The 16,922-nt window shown below is 35.7% G+C and overlaps 3 protein-coding genes across 3 annotated transcripts; all 3 read left to right on the top strand.

Annotated features, from left to right (window-relative positions):
• Window positions 1-2,944: 2,944 nt before the first annotated feature.
• LOC147555275 (11S globulin seed storage protein 2-like) lies at window positions 2,945-5,310 on the top strand. Its single transcript, XM_086662712.1, has 4 exons — window positions 2,945-3,396; window positions 3,634-3,902; window positions 4,008-4,460; window positions 4,783-5,310. Exons 1-4 carry the CDS (start codon window positions 3,087-3,089, stop codon window positions 5,167-5,169), a joined length of 1,419 nt encoding a protein of 472 aa, XP_086518838.1. The 5' UTR covers window positions 2,945-3,086; the 3' UTR covers window positions 5,170-5,310.
• A 490-nt stretch (window positions 5,311-5,800) lies between these two features.
• On the top strand, window positions 5,801-10,824 carry CRY2 (cryptochrome 2). Its single transcript, XM_086662710.1, has 5 exons — window positions 5,801-7,115; window positions 7,725-7,946; window positions 8,098-8,810; window positions 9,363-10,041; window positions 10,524-10,824. Exons 1-5 carry the CDS (start codon window positions 6,803-6,805, stop codon window positions 10,553-10,555), a joined length of 1,959 nt encoding a protein of 652 aa, XP_086518836.1. The 5' UTR covers window positions 5,801-6,802; the 3' UTR covers window positions 10,556-10,824.
• Window positions 10,825-14,531: 3,707 nt separating this feature from the next.
• Window positions 14,532-16,258, top strand: LOC147555273 (phosphoenolpyruvate carboxylase kinase 1-like). Its single transcript, XM_086663414.1, has 2 exons — window positions 14,532-15,368; window positions 15,734-16,258. The coding sequence occupies exons 1-2, from the start codon at window positions 14,591-14,593 to the stop codon at window positions 15,787-15,789; spliced, it is 834 nt and encodes a 277-aa protein (XP_086519540.1). The 5' UTR covers window positions 14,532-14,590; the 3' UTR covers window positions 15,790-16,258.
• Window positions 16,259-16,922: the final 664 nt, after the last annotated feature.

Raw genomic sequence — 16,922 nt, 5'->3', positions numbered from 1 at the left:
AAATTGGGGAAATTTTCGACCCACAAAAGGCGCGCGATTTTGTTCCCTCATTTTTTTTTACTCTGTTTTTCCCCTTTTCTATATCTCTCCACTTCACACGATTTTGTTTGCTCCGTCATTTTCTCCTCTATCTCCTAGCAATCAATCTAATGATTTAACTCAAAGTACACTAATAAGAAAGAAAAGTAATTTGAGGGAAATTTATGACTCAAATAATCTTATTGATTCAGATAATGTTATATCTTTTGCTTACTTTGCAGGTAAAGATCCAATTTCTTATGATGATGCATCTAAAGAAGAAAAGTGGAAAACAAACGCGGATGAAGAAATGAAATCAATTGAAAAGATGAAACACGCGAGCTTACATATTTGCCTCCAAATAAGACTACGATTGGTGTAAAATGAATTTATAAAACAAAGATTTTGTCCCGGTGACTCTATCAAAAAGTTATGAGCAAACGGAAGGAGAAGATTATACTGAGGTATTTTCTCTTCACTGCAAAAAAAAGCCCAATAGGACAAACATTTTTACGTCTCTCCCTAATAAAACAACAATAGGGTCAATTTTATGCTATTTGTCCCTGATAGAATAATAATTGGGACCAATAAATCAAAGGGACAATTTTCCTAGAGCACTTTAGACAAAAAAAAATTGGGGAAATTTTCGACCCAAAAAAGACGCGCGATTTTGTTCCTTCCCTATTATTTTCTCTCTCTGTTTTCCCCTTTTTCTTTCTCTCTCCTCTTCACACCATTTGGTTCTCTCCACCTTTTTCCCCTCTATCTCATAGCAATCAATCTCATTATTTAACTCAAAGTATACTAATAAGAAAGAAAAATAATTCGAGGGAAATTTGTGACTCAAACAATCTTATTGATTCAGATAATGTTATATCTTTTGCTTAATTTGCAGATAAATATCCAATTTCTTATGATGATGCATCTAAAGAAGAAAAATGGAAAACAAATGCGAATGAAGAAATGAAAGCAATTGAAAAGATGAAACACGCGAGCTTACATATTTGCCTCCAAATAAGACCACGATTGGTGTAAAATGAATTTATAAAACAAAGATTTTGTCCAAATGACACTATCAAATGGTTATGAGCAAACGGAAGGAGAATATCATACTGATGTATTTTCTCTTTACAGATTTGGAAACCAAGACTATTTTCTCTTTACAGATTTGGAAACCAAATCAAACTTCTCTCTTTTACTATGTAATTTTTTTCGATTCAAATCAATTTTCTCTTACTTAACTTTCAGATTTGGAAAGAATATCAATTTAGCGTGATTTGGGGGTTAATATACAAAACGTATATATCGTTTTCTCTCACTTAACTTTCAGATTTGGAAAGAGTATATTTTTCTGGGAATTAATAACATTACAACAGCATTTGTTTTCGTTTTTACTCATACATAACCACACATCGAATATAAAATTATGAAACAAGTTCATAAATTATATGTTATTTATGACGAGGAAACCATCATTTGTCATGTATACAACGTAATTTATCAAATGGACATGTGTCATGTTCAATAAATTACACGCAATTTCTTTTAAATTACACATCGTTTACATTCTGTTACAAAAAAAACATACAAAATCTTCTCTGGTTCAGAAATGGTGCCCATCCATGTATTCTCCATTTGCAGTCTTGAACAGGACAACAACAGTTACACGTCTTAAATCATTTTTGATGAATTTGAAATCATGCTCTGTGTTTATACTATATTGTCGAAGAACATATCGAAATGCTTTTGCACCACTAGGAAATAACTGACCAACTTCAATAAATATTTTATCCCAGCCATCATATTTTAGTTTTGTGGTCTTACTTAGATTGGATGATTCTGTAGGAAATTCCATAAGTAACAGCAAAACTACAAAAACAAAAACATATATATATGTCAACAGAACATATAATTTACTAGAAACGACATGTATAATGGAGTAGATCTTAACAATGGTACGAACAAAGACTTTCACAATGGAAATCCTGATAAACGATGGAGGTTTCAGCTGCTCTGATGAAGATGAAGCAGATTTCTGAGACTCAAAAATGGAGGTTGATTAGATGATTCGATTTTAGAGAGCAAAAAGAAATAGGTTTCCGTTATGGAGAATAATGAAGATAATGGTTACTTTTAATAGAATCGTGATTGGAGAGAGAAGGTGGGAGATAAAAATGGAAACGGATATTTGGGGATTTTAAATGAAAATCAGTTTTTATATATAAGGAAGGTTAGTTTAGGTATTATGATTTAATATGTATTCTAAGGATTTGTGTTTTCTCTCGAGATGGATACAAATGGACTAGATATCCATTTACATTAATATTTTGGTTTACAAACCCAAAACTTGCAAAGAATTTTAGTCATCTCCTTCTCTATTCTATTTTATTCCAATAAATAGTGAATAGTGATAGACCTATTTAGGATTAGCTTTGCCATTACCGCGAGTCTTTGGAACGAAGGGAATTCGGGAACTTTTTAGAAGAAAGAAACTTCAAGAGAAACTTTAATTGTAAACATCATAAGCCTTCTTCATTATTGGGGCACCAATGAAGTGGTACGTCATTGGACTCATTCAGTAATCAAACTTTTAATCTTTCTAATTTGATATTTCCAGTTAGACAAAGCACACTACGTTCAAATCGAAGCCTGCCCGGTAGAAAATTCGGGTTAGGCAAAGAACCCTGGCGGTCGAGACAGGTCAGGCTGTCCGGTCGGATAAGCACCCCCTAGTAACATGAGTGCATGGTTTTTTTTGTTAAAGAGGTAAAGGTGGTTGAGTAATTTAACTCTATCCACAAAGAAAAATGCCAAGTGAAATGTGTCATATTTGTTAATATCACGACAAACCAACCCCTCATGGTTCATGCAAATGAACCCAAACCAGGCGCCACATACACACACACCCACCTATTTCCACTTTTTCACCCACAAGATTTCAAATCCCCCACACTATAAATATAGGCCTCTAGAGGCCCATTAAAATTCAGTACTAAGTTGTCATCTTTTCTTTCTCTTATAGTGTGAGTACTTGCTCTATCTACTAGTAGTGATCATATATAGAAGCCATGGCCAAACCTATTCCTTTCATAATACTAGCTATCTTTCTCACTGCCTCGCTTGTCGGGGCTCAGCTTTCAAGGGATCAGTCCCAACAGACACGTCTGCAGGAAGCACGACAATGTCGTATTCAACGCTTATCTGCTAGCCGGCCAAATCAACTTATCCGGTCCGAGGGAGGTGAGACCGAGCTATGGAACGAGTTTGAGGAGCAGTTCCAGTGTGCTGGTGTTGCTGCCTATAAGAATGTTATTCAACCAAATTCCCTCTCACTTCCTAACTTCTCTCCTTCTCCACTCCTTGTTTACATCGAACAAGGTCTGCAATTGCATCTCTTATCTGTGTTTCCTTATTGTAAACCCAACTTGAAGCTCAGTCCAATGAAGCAAGCAAGGCCTTAATATAACCCTTTTGGGCCTGAGCTTGGTTATTACCTGACCCAGGCCCAGTGCCCATGTACTTGTGCATGCAGCAATATTGGCCACATTTTTTTTTGAGTTGATATACATCGTAACATATATAATGTGAGTTTGTGGTTAATTTTTGTGGTAACAGGTCAAGGACTTGTAGGGTTGTCACACCCGGGCTGCCCTGAGTCATACCATTCTGGTCAACAGTCTCGTTCACGTACAAGCCCATCACGAGGACAACGAGGAGAACAGACTGACCAACACCAGAAGGTACACAGGATTCGTCAAGGTGACATTGTTGCAGTTCCAGCTGGTGTTGCTCACTGGTGTCATAACGACGGAAACGAAGACCTAATCGCTGTTTATGTTACCGATCTTAACAACAACGCCAACCAACTCGGACAGAAACTAAGGGTATCATTCTTTTACGGTTGCTATGTATATGACATTCTTTCATATTTGCATATATGTGTGAATGAGCGAATGGTTCTAAGGACACAATGTTATTCATTGCTGCAGTCATTCTACCTTGCCGGAGGGAAATCCCAACAACAACAGCAGCAACAACAACGACCGGTCCAGAGTCCCCGAGAAAGCCAACAACAAAGAGAAACATTCCAGAACATTTTCCGATCATTCGACGAGGAGTTGATGGCTCAAGCATTCAACATTCCTTTGAATGTAGTTAGAAGAATGCAACAGGAAGATCCGAGGGGTTTGATTGTTAGAGTAAAAGGAGAGCAAGGACTAACCACTATTAGGCCTGAAGAAGAACAAGAATATGGACAGAGTCGACAAGCAAATGGGCTGGAGGAAACTTACTGCTACCTGAAAATCAGAGAGTACTTAGACAATCCTAAAGAAGCTGATGTTTACAACAGACAAGCAGGAAGAATCAACATTGTTAACAACCAGAAGCTTCCCATCCTTAACTCCATGGGCATGAGTGCCGAAAAAGCCAACCTCTACCCGGTAATATTTACATATATATATATGAACAAGAGAGAAAGAGAGAAAAGAAAGAGTGTAACGACCCAAGCCATAGCAGTTACTGCTATTGTCGCCCCTTTTACCACCAAACTATAGGCAAACGGGTACAAGCTTTTGCTCGCATGGCCCAGGGCTTCACATGTCCACCCAAAAGGCATCGGTGCTTAATAAGTTTGAGTTGACACCTATAGCCTAGACTCCAGGCCGTCCCTACGTGATGTTTGAATATCTCAGAGAAAAAATTGTATTCCCTAAGAAAATGCCCTCATTTAACAAACCCTAACATTAAATTTTTTATATGTAGAACGCAATGCATGCACCTCACTGGTCAATGAACGCACACAGTATCGTTTACGTCACTCGTGGTGAAGCTCATGTACAAGTTGTTGGTAGCAACGGCCAGAGAGTGCTTGACAACAGAGTTAATCAAGGAGACATGTTCGTCGTTCCTCAGTACTTTGTGTCAACAATTAGGGCAGGGAACGAAGGTGTTGAGTATGTTTCATTCAAGACCTCAAGCAACCCAATGAAGAGCCCTCTAGTAGGAAAAACTTCAGCTTTGAAAGCAATGCCTATCCAAGTTCTCACAAATTCCTACCAAATCTCTAGCCAAGAAGCCCAAAGTCTCAAATACAACAGAGAGGAACAAACTATCCTTTTACCTCCTAGAAACCCTCAATCTTCTTCCTAGATGACAACTAAGCTATGGAGTTAGTTAGTAGAATCCATGGTATATGTAAAAAAAGAAAAGAGACAGAAAAATGGAGGAAATAAAGAGTTAGTTGCTTGTAATAAAGAGTTACGAAATAAAAGTGACACTTTTTTTGCTTAACTATACTAACTATCTTCTTCTTTATAGTCGGTTTTTATGCACGATTCTCTATATTTCATAAGTTTGAACACTTGTTTAAGAAAAACGTCACTTCAACTGTTCACAAAGCGTCACAAAAATTACCAAACATAGTAGAGCATACAAATATGAAAATGTTTCGAAATCAACTCATTTTTTAGCTCTTGACCCATAATTTTCCTTCCCTTGGAACTACGATATGCAGCAAAAAGAACAAGACAGCCATGTCTCTTGTGAATCCTATCATTAGGTTAGTTTCAAATTTATATCATATATATTTTGTTTGTTACCTTTATTGTGGTTTTATTGTATTTTTATTACTGTGATATGGACTTTTTGTTTGGTTCGTGTTGTTTGAGTTACGTTTAGCATTCATAGCATTAAAACGACAAAAAGTCTTCATTATTGGTGTCCTCATTGTGAATCACACCAAATAGTAGGTATACTGTTAATACGAAAAAAAAAAAAAATTACATAAATATTGTATAAGCGAACGAGATCATAGATATTCCACTACCAACTAACCCACTGAAAATATTTTAATAGATTTATTAGCTTTTAGATGTACGAGTGATCTAGGGGCCTAAAATTTGGACCGACCACAGTCCGTCAGCTAATGTGTTCAGCCCAGTATCTTTAAGCACATTTAGAGAGATCTGATTGCAGAATTTGGACCTACCACATCAACTTTCAGAACTATGGTCATGACGGATTTTCACCCATACACTACGGTTGTTCTGGATTTATAGAATTGTCACAAACTTATGATTTTTCCTTTTCAAACAAGAATTGAACAATTGGACATTTATGATTTTTTTTTCCGACATTTATGATTCAGAGAGCAATATAAAGTTGATTCTTCTTCTTAAAGTTGGGAGGACAAAAGAGGTGTTATCACGTGTCTTTAAGAGGATATGTGAGATTGGGTAAGCTTCATATGCCCATTTGATAGAACAAGATAAGTTTGGTATTTACTGTTCTCTTTGCCCTCTGTTCATAAGTCACCCACCACTCTCTTTCTCTCTCTCTCTCTACTCTGTATTTTTATATTAGTTTCTTCAATCATGGTGTAACATGGGTAAAGGGTATATAGTTTGTTAAACTTTGATTTATATGGATTAGATTGTTTACTATTTAGAATTCAATTTTTCTAAAGGAAAATTATTCATGTCTTTTCCTTTATTACATCACATGAAATCTCATCTTCTTTAAATTTGTTTTTTTTTAATAATATTATCTTAATTTTTGTATGTATCTTCATTTTGGGTTTTTCTTTTTTGAAATTGATCTTCTATTATGAGTTTCAAGAAGGTTCTTGTTGGTGGGTCAAACCCATAATTTCTTAATTGTTTTTTTTTTATTCAACTTTTGATTTCACTTGCAATTTTCCAATTAGGGTTTTTAAGATCTTGCATAGATTCATCTCATGTTAGATTTTAGTAGTTGAGTGAGTTAAAATATTGAGTATGTGAATATGGGTAGTTCATCAAAAACCATAGTTTGGTTTAGGAAAGATCTAAGAATTGAGGATAATCCAGCTTTAGCTGCAGCAGCTAAGGAAGGTGAAGTTCTTCCTGTTTTTATATGGTGCCCTAAAGAAGAAGGGCAATTCTACCCCGGTCGTGTTTCGAGGTGGTGGTTGAAACAATCTCTTACCCATTTGAGTCAATCCTTAAAATCTCTTGGGGCTGAACTTGTTTTCATCAAATCAGAGAGTACTCTTTCTGCACTTTTACATTGTGTTGATGCACTTGGGGCTGCTAAAATTGTCTATAATCATCTTTATGGTATGTTTTCTTGCTTATTTGATTTAGTACTTATGAAATCTGAAACCCTTTTGAGCATGAAATTGAATTGTTTTCTTAACTTCATTTCCGATATTTATTGTTTTATACTTCAATTTCATTTAGGATTTTTTCCATTACTTTCAAAGACTTGGGGGTTATGAACTAATTTGGAACCTTCGAAATGAAAGAGGGGTTCTGCTTTTGTTGTTAACATCGAGTGGTTCTAGTATAAATACTATTAACAAACTAGTTGACTTGTGTCCAAAGAATCAATGCTTTGTTATTGTATCCGAATTCCTCTAAAAATGGGTAATGACGTCTCTGTAGTCTGAATTTGAAGGTGCTAAGCTAGGTTTTTTGCTTGGACATCATAATGTACCATTATCAAGCACCAATCATACTTGGTAGTTGGTAATTTTCATGTTTTGAGTTTAATGAGTAGGAAACTTGAATCATGGAATTGTAGTTTACGAGTTATGTATGATTGTTCTACTTATTTTTGCCCGATTACTGCCACTTATTTGCTTCCATTACCCTCCACGGAGTTTGTCGTTTATTAGTTTGTATTATGACGCATAACATTTAAGTACAATGCTCTTTTCTTTCTAGATCCCATATCACTAGTCCGTGATCACGTCATCAAACAGAAGCTCACGGAACATGGAATTTGTGTACAAAGCTTTAAAGGAGATTTACTTTATGAACCTTGGGAAGTATACGATCAGAAGGGCCATGCTTTTACGACCTTCAATGCTTTTTGGGCTAAATGTTTGCACATGCCTACCGAACCTGTTTCTGTTTTTCCACCATGGCGTTTGGTTCCACCTGCAGGTTTGTAGCTCAATTTCATTTCAAATAAATTATGTTTAGATACTATTTCTACTCAATTCAGTACTTAACCTAACTCAAATGAACTAAGAGTTGGTGCTAATTGTTCATGATCGAGCATTCTTATACGTATCCTGCTTTTGTGATTTGCCAGTGTCAGGAACGATTGAGAGCTGTTTGATTGAGGAATTAGGTCTTGAAACCGAACTAGAAAAACCTAGCAATGCTTTGTTAGGTAGAGGATGGTCCCCAGGTTGGAGCAATGCCGATAAAGTTCTAAATGAATTTCTTGATCACCATCTCATTAACTATTCAAAGAATTTGGTGAAGTTAGAAGGAACTACAAGCTCACTCTTATCCCCGTATATACATTTCGGCGAAGTAAGTGTAAGGAAAATTTTCCAGTGTGTAAGAATGAAGCAGATACTGTGGGCAAAAGAAGGGAATCTTGCCGGTGAAGAGAACATAAACCTTTTCCTTAGGGCAATTGGACTTAGAGAATACTCGCGGTATCTTTGTTTTAACTTCCCTTTTACCCATGAGAGATCATTAATGAGCAACTTGAAATTTTTCCCTTGGCGATCAGATCAAGACCATTTTAAAGCGTGGAGACAGGGTAGGACTGGTTACCCACTCGTAGATGCAGGAATGAGAGAACTTTGGGCAACAGGATGGATGCATAACCGGATCAGAGTGATTGCTGCTAGTTTCTTTGTGAAGGTCTTGCTGCTTCCATGGAGATGGGGAATGAAGTATTTTTGGGATACATTGTTGGATGCCGACTTGGAAAGCGATATTCTTGGGTGGCAGTATATCTCGGGTAGCTTACCGGATGGCCACCAGCTTGAACGGCTAGACAGCCCAGAGGTTTGCACACCAAGTCTGCAGATATTACTTCATTTCAATTTTTTGTTTGTATTTTCTTTCTTGTGGCGAGTTTAAGCCACATATATTAGTTGGTGGTGTTGTCTTCTTTTCTAAATCCAGACATGAAATTAGACTCAGAGATCTGAACTCGAGTCAGATTTCAGAATGGTCGTATGCATCTGACTTGTGCGTCTATCTCGTCTGAATGGCTGACTCGCTAATTTCGGGTTCATTTGAGTCAGATATGAAATAAGTTTGAGTTATGAGCTCATTGTCTGACATGACTTTTGTGCCCCTAATTGAAAATGTCAGATTTCGGACGACTCAGATTCGGACAAATCAGACTCGGGCGTGCCAAGTTCAAAAACAAAGAAAATAAACACCACCCTGGTCTACTAAAATTAGAATGGGCCAGGCCATGATCTATAATAACATTTTAGCAATGGCTATAAGCATTTGTTGGTTGCATTCTGGAACTCTGATATCAGAAAACTATTTGTATCAACTCCCATTCATTCTTTAATCTCTTGGTTTGTAATTTTCGACATATAGGTTCAAGGTTGCAAGTTTGACCCAGAGGGTGAATATGTCAGACACTGGCTACCTGAACTTACAAGACTACCAACTGATTGGATCCATCATCCATGGGATGCTCCTTCAGCTGTCCTTCGATCTGCAGGTGTGGAGTTGGGTTTGAACTACCCGAAGCCTATAATCGACATAGATTTGGCGAGAGAAAGGTTAGCTGATGCTCTATCCCTGATGCGGGATTCGGAAGCGGCTGAAAAAGCTGCAAATTCGAATGGTGCTGAAGAAGTTGTCATGGACAACTTAGATCAAACTGAAAACTCGGCTATTCCTGTCGTCGTATTGAAGGAAAATGTATCCAACTCTACTAGCATGTCCGATCAAAGGGTGCCTTCATTCCAGAATTGTAAGAACGGTTCTGCCTCGAAGAAGAGACCAAAATGCTTAGAAGACGATAGAGAGAGACCGTCTCTTAGCAAGTTAAACGTTAAGGGTTCTGAAACAGAGGTGTCTAAGACTGATGAAGATTTACATTCTACTGCAGAGTCTTCGTCAGCTAAGAAGCGGTGTAGTAATAAGGATCAATTCTTGGTTCCACCTCTATCTTCTTCGTTTGAAGGCGAAACTTCCCACAAAAATGGACCTCCTAATATGGCAAAACGTCGAAACGAAATCAGCATGGAAGAAAACTCTGTAAAAGAAGGTAATTTTGTTTTTCGATTCTCATCCTGTGAACTTTGAAATTTCAAAATCTGATTTAACTTAGAAATCTTGTTGCCATTAACAAACTAACCTTTCAAATCCACTACTTAATTCTGTTAAGTTTGTGGCATCCAACTCAAAATGAATTGACAATGAGTGGAGATGACCTAGACATTATGTTTTTGGTTACTAGATCGCCCTTCTCCCATGTGGGATTATTCTCACACACCCCTTTACGTGTGCCTTTCTTTGAGTCTAACACATGTTTTTTTTTGTGACGTGGAGCATGTGCGGAGAGGACCTAGACATTATATTCTTGGTTACTAGATCGCCCTTCTCCCATGTGGGAGTAGTCTCACAAATTTTAATTATGCATTCAAGACAATTCGTTCATGTTCTGTTTAAGATCATATGAACCAAAATTCATCCATTGGTGTTTATGTTTTTCGGGTTACTGAAATTTTTTGAACTCTTTACCTGCAGGGATTAAGGGACCAGACCAGATTGATGCTTGATAGGTCAAGTAAGTTCATGTAAATTACATAATAAAGATGTTTATTTCTTACTAGTAGACTACGCATAATTTTCTTGTAAGGTGGATGGTTCGATAACTAGAAGATGAAATCTAACCGTTGAAACATGTAGAAATAATGTTCTTCTTAATAATATTTTACGATTGAGATTTATAATCACAATTATTGAGTACTTGTCATGTACGAGGTAAATCTTTATTTTGAACATCTACCTCGAATAATTATATAAATATGATTACGTTAGTATGCCATTATCAGTATTTATAAATATGAATAATTTACACTGTCCAAAATGTCTACGTCGTTATAATTTTTTATGTATTTTTTGTTAGGTATATCTCTCTATCACTATTGTTGGTTTTATGCAGCTTCAGGCCTTGGTATTTTTTTTTGAATTGAGCTTCAGGCCTTGGTATTTAGTTGTTTTAAACATATTATAATGTAGTCCTTTTAACAAAATATTTTAATTGTTAGGGTTGTCCATATTCACCTAAAAAGTTTAACAGAATATGTTAATAAATATATAAAATTGATAGAGAATATTCAATATTTGAATTTTGCTTAATTTTCTAACTAAATATATAAAGAAATTTATTCAACATGGTTGACATCATGCATCATGTGTATTTGGAAGTTCTAGGTTAACAAACTGACTCACTAAAACCTAATTATTTACGAGCAAATGCTAAATGGTCGGGAAATGGGCAAATGACAAGTTGTACGCCAATGCGTCTGGCTCTTGTTGAACGGGCTATTTCTCTCTCAATAGGATCCTTCGGTTCTCTCTCAATAGGATCCTTCAGGTGGGAGTTGACCACATCAGCATTCGACTAGTGATTGACCTCATTTTCTCGGTCATTTCAACATTTTTCATTAGTTATTTGGTTCAGACCGAAAAGTCAAGGGAGAAAAGATCACAACACCCATCTTAATTTCGGTCACAAGAAAATTTTATGTTTCAATGAACTAGAAAAAAGACACACGAAATCTTTAACTTGTGAAATCGGCTATCAAAATGAAATCTGGCTAGTAAGGCGGATCAAAAGAAAAGCGTTTCAATTTTACATAACCATAAGTTAGGATCCTTTTTCCTTAGAAATATTGTACTAAAGTTATATAGTATAGGGTCATTTTTCATACTTGGGGAAATCTTTTCCCCAAAATAATCAAACAACTTGACAACATAAAATTAGTTTTAAACTAACATTTTTGTTGATAATTAGTTCTGCCATTATGGCATTGCCCCACTCATCAACTTCCTTTTAGATTAGTATTGTTTGTTGGAAACCTATAGTGTTTGAGCATTATCATACTTGGATGCTTCAAATCATTGATCTTGGACCTCTTGGTAATAAAAATTTGGGCCCATATACTCAACATGTTTTTATATGTTAATGGAAGTCCCAATCGGTAACTAATGGTTAGAAGAGCACCCTGAGTTTAGATTATAGATTTGCATTCAAGTTTAGTGAAGGGGCAGTGGTCGTTGACATTAGTGAGTCTTTTATTAGTTAGGGATACTTAAAATGTCTTAAAATGTCTGCGAGATATTTTGTCTGTGAACGTCCTTCCAAATTCCTATCCACTGTCCCCCGTAAGTGTCGAAATTTTTATTTGAGACTTGAGATTGTATAACTTTGATCCTAAAATAAATTTTGTACCAATTAGAGACTAAAGTTTAGGTGTTATTAATAAGTTCTAAAGAATTTCTATCTCTCCAAAATATGGGAGGGGTTAAAGGCTCCCGGCAAAAATGATATAGACCCCGGAATTATACATGGAACCTCTCACAATTTATTTGTAAGACAGGAGCCTACAGCATTTTGAGCGGGGGCCTTTAGCCGCACCCCCAAAAGGCCAAAACATTTCAAGAAAATGATGATGGAAGAGCATAGACGGCCACCCATCAATCCCTTGTCTAGTTCAAGTTGGAAATGGACATATATCCCTAATCCACATTATCTTAAAGTTACTATTATTGGTTCTACTTTATCTTATCTTCTAAATTAGGTCCAAATTAAATCATGTTTCACAATCTTCTGGTCAAATACTCAAATCTTTAGGTATTCTCATTATATATTTTCCTCGGTACAGCTAATCAATAGTATATTTCTATAAAAAAAATGAGAATCACTTAAAGGTCAAAATATAAATTGAATATCATAGTTAATAACAAATATTATGAGAGGTCAATATTTTATTTTTGTACCAACTAGTTTATTTGGTGTTTCAACAAAAACGAAAAACTAGTTTATTTGGAAGTTAAAATAATAAAATTTTCAAATAACAATGGTATACTCTTGAAGAAATCATCCTTGTTAATGAATTCTATGCCTTTCTTTGGGCGTGTCAATAGGAAAGAACTTGGAGTTGTTGTTCTCTTGTAATCTTCACGCTCTCATGATGTGAGTAGTATAGTGACAAAATCCTTGACAGTGTGATTACTATTTCAGTTATGTATTTTTTATTTGTTTTTATTTTTCTATGATCCTACTTGTCTCTTGTGTTTTTGTCATTTTGATATAACGTTCTAGAAACAAAACCAAAATAATAACTATTAACAACACAATATCAATCAAATGTTAGATATAAGATTAAGACCTCAACACTTGCAACAAAAAAAAACCTCAACACTATACAAAGGGTATATTAACATTAGCACCACTTAGAAACACAAAAAGGTGACTAGAAAAAGTAATTTAATTCCTTACAAGAGGCACCACATTTTTTCCACCTATATATTGTATTTTTTCAGAAAATCAAAGTTATAGACTTTGTATGATATAATGTAGTATTTGGATAATCTCATTATTTTTATCAAGTAATCAATACTATTTCAACAAAAACACAAGGTAATCAGTGCTATATTTCTAAAAGAAATATGGCCACCACTTAAAGGTCAAAATATCATCTCAGTCTCATAGTCAATAATGAATACTCCGTAATAGGAGATGTCAAATTTCTTTTTTATATTGGTATATTCCTCCAAAAGTGAGACGTTTTCACGATACGAGAAGTTTAGTGTTACAATACCTTTTTTCTTCTGCAGGAAATGACAAAATACTTGACAATGTTGTTAATATTTGTTCGTTTTCCATTATTTTGTTCTTAGTCTTGCTTTATTTGGTCCTTCAATTCTGCTCGTCTTTTGTTCTTTTGACATTTTAATAGAGTGTCTCCATTCCAGAACAAAACCTAATAACAACCCAACATTGCTCCAATGTTATATAGGCTTAGCACGACATTATTATTCAAATGTTATACTAAAAAGATTCGCACATTTTTTAACTAATTTAGTTCTCAAGGGACACCCTACTATATCTTCCACAAATATACAGTACTTTTTATCAGATATTATAGACTTTTACATTATATATTATATTATATTCTATAATGGCACATATTAAGTTATAAATTTCTTCCTAAATTTAACAAATTAAAGTTTGATTTCGGCTCTCATTATATTAATTCCAAGATTTCAAACTTTAAAAAAAAAGAAAAAGAAATAGATATATCATATTATGTTGCCATAAGAAAATATTTTCATACGAGCTGTTTTTTTCCTTCACACAAATTGCTTTATTTAGTTATTCTTAACCACAAATTTAGGTTTAAGTTGGCTAATCTAATCCAAAAAGTATATTCTTAAGAAGTCCCCGACAAAAACGAACCTACTTTTTTGATACCCAACTTTTCCTGGCCCACCATCAGTACACTCCGTATACACACCTTTTTCAGGTAAACAAAACTTCCTTCTCACGCTACGTGGCATATCCTGTAATTTCATCTGACTACAAGGGTATTTAATTTACCGTAACCGCTACAAACCGCCACGTGTACTGAAACCGTAAATCTAATACAATACGTGGTATTTTTTTATTGGTTTGATCTCACCAAACGAATATTCCCATCAAAACATTCCAAAAAACCCTACTTAACTCTTCTCTGGTTTATAAATAGACCCGCAGAGAGCGAAATTAGGGCTTTTAGGGTTAGAGAGAGAGAAACACAAAATCAATGAGTGAGAGCTTGAAAAGGGATTATCAGATTTGTGAGGAAATCGGCCGAGGAAGATTTGGTACCGTTTACCGGTGCTTTTCTTCAGTTTCCGGCAACAATTTCGCTTGTAAATCAATTGAAAAGAATCTTCTTTCTGATGATTCAGTTGATCGAGAATGTTTAGAGAAAGAAGCTAAAATCATGCAAATCGTAAGTGGAAACCCTAATATTGTTCAGATCTTTGATATTTACGAAGACGAAGAGTATCTTCATATGGTTATTGAGTTTTGTGAAGGTTCTGATCTTTACGATCGTGTTTCTAAAAGAATTTTCACTGAATCTGAAGCGGCTTCGGTTATGAAACCATTAATGGAAGCGATTTCTCACTGTCATCATCGTGGTGTTGCTCATAGAGATATTAAACCTGATAATATACTCTTTGATAGAAGAAATCGGTTAAAACTTGCTGATTTTGGATCTGCTGATTGTTTTCATGAAGGAAATATGAGAGGAATCGTCGGAACACCGTATTATGTTGCTCCGGAAGTGATTTCCGGTAGAGATTATACTGAAAAGATTGATATATGGAGTGCCGGTGTCATAATGTATATCATGTTGGCCGGAATTCCTCCGTTTTACGGTGAATCTGCTACTGAGATTTTTGAAGCTGTTCTTAGAGGAAATCTTCGGTTTCCTACTCGGATCTTTCATTCTGTTTCTTCTTCTGCTAAAGATCTATTACGAAGAATGCTTTCTAAAGATGTTTCTAGAAGATTCTCGGCTGATCAAGTTCTAAGTAAGCAATCTTTTCATTTTCTATTTCCATTTTACTCTGTTTCAATTACTTTTGCCCTAAAATTACATTTAGAAATCATGTACTTCGCTTGTAAAGTTAGATTAGGTCAAATTGTTGTCTTCCGATCTTCATCATCCCCAACCTAAAACCCTAACAAAATTCAGTCATACCTTAATTTTGTTTTTTCAGTTAAATTAGAAGCTAATTATGAATTACGATTTTAATTGAGCGCGAATTTCATGTAATTTTTTTCGTTTAAAAATGAAATTTGCGGAATTTTGTTCACAATATTAGTTTTTTCCATCTTTACAATCTTGACCGTGGATTCGGAAACTGATTGAATTTGTTTTTTTGTGGTTTTTTAGGGCACCCTTGGATTACAAGTGGAGGAGAGACCAGATCCATGACTGATATGACCTGAACAAAGACTAGGTTTTTGCTACGAACAGTACTGTGTATGTGGGAGACTACTACTACTACAACAAATGGTTTTAGGTCCTGGTTTTTGTCTGGATTTTTGTAAATCACCATGACTAATGAGCAAGGAAGAAGGAAGCTTCACCACCACCACCACCACCACCACCATCATCACCACCACCATCATCACCACCATCAAGAGAGGTTGTTGGGTTTTGGTTTTCCTTTTCAATGAAGAAAAGGGTATGAGAGAGATTGTAAAAATAGTTACTACTACTACTACTACCCATAAATAAAGAAAGGGTTTATGATAGAGAGAGGAGACGATGGATCATCATCATCATATCTCATAGTCTGACCCACTGTTTGTTTTTTTTTTTTGTTGATCCCTTTCAGTTTTTGAAGTGTTGTGGTCTCAGTTTGAGAAGCATTTTATGAATGGAAAAGTGGTTTATGTGTTTTTTCTTCTTAAATGGATCTGTTTTTGCTTTTGTTGAGAATTGTTTTTTATTTTTCTTATCTGATGGGAGCGGCTCAAGGCTCCCTACTAAAATGTTGTAGGCCTTTTGATCCATTTGGATCTTTGGGTATTTATTTTTTTTGTTGAACTATCATTGGGTATTTAGGTCAAACGCATGTCTCCCAATTTGTCTTTGTTTTGCAAAGGTCAATATATCCTTACACAGTCCGAGGACCAAAATAGAAAAAATTTAACCGACAGAAGAGACGTAGTTAACTGAAATGACTAGTGAGTAAACTGCTCACGTCAAGGGGGTAATAACAGATTTTGCCAAATTGTGTGCTTCCATATTCGAAATTTGGGGGCAAAATTGTAATTCTACTTGGGCCGCAGACAAACGTCCACGTAGCTGGATCAAATCGTTGGATAGCCGCCGCGGTTGGATTGCATCTGCATCAAATAAAATCTCGACCATCAATTTGGAGTCGCCCTTTATTATAAAAACTTCGTTTCCCAGCTCTTTAAGTCAGTTGAAATCCTAGATCGTAAGCTCTCATCTCCCTCTGAAGAGGGCAAATCGGCCGAAACCTAATCGTTTTACTTCCTGAAATCTCACCCATCGAGTTTCTAGCTATGGCTCATGCCGATGCATCTGGAGGTTTGAAAGCCCCATCAAC

This window comes from Eschscholzia californica, unplaced genomic scaffold (genome assembly GCF_041429995.1).
Source record: "Eschscholzia californica isolate CP2 unplaced genomic scaffold, dmEscCali1.0.p SCAF_2, whole genome shotgun sequence".
NCBI classification, from domain to species: Eukaryota; Viridiplantae; Streptophyta; class Magnoliopsida; order Ranunculales; family Papaveraceae; genus Eschscholzia; species Eschscholzia californica.
The sequence above is the reverse complement of the archived record's forward strand: the minus strand, read 5'-3'. Positions and strand labels throughout refer to the sequence as shown.

Bases quoted from the DNA above. Each gene is read 5' to 3' on its own strand.
- LOC147555275 (XM_086662712.1), top strand. From the start codon at position 3,087: ATGGCCAAACCTATTCCTTTCATAATACTAGCTATCTTTCTCACTGCC. The intron at 3,397-3,633 runs GTCTGCAATTGC...TTGTGGTAACAG, and splicing joins CCTTGTTTACATCGAACAAG to GTCAAGGACTTGTAGGGTTG. The intron at 4,461-4,782 runs GTAATATTTACA...TTTTATATGTAG, and splicing joins AAAAAGCCAACCTCTACCCG to AACGCAATGCATGCACCTCA.
- CRY2 (XM_086662710.1), top strand. From the start codon at position 6,803: ATGGGTAGTTCATCAAAAACCATAGTTTGGTTTAGGAAAGATCTAAGA. The intron at 7,116-7,724 runs GTATGTTTTCTT...TTTTCTTTCTAG, and splicing joins TGTCTATAATCATCTTTATG to ATCCCATATCACTAGTCCGT. The intron at 7,947-8,097 runs GTTTGTAGCTCA...GTGATTTGCCAG, and splicing joins GCGTTTGGTTCCACCTGCAG to TGTCAGGAACGATTGAGAGC.
- LOC147555273 (XM_086663414.1), top strand. From the start codon at position 14,591: ATGAGTGAGAGCTTGAAAAGGGATTATCAGATTTGTGAGGAAATCGGC. The intron at 15,369-15,733 runs GTAAGCAATCTT...GTGGTTTTTTAG, and splicing joins CTCGGCTGATCAAGTTCTAA to GGCACCCTTGGATTACAAGT.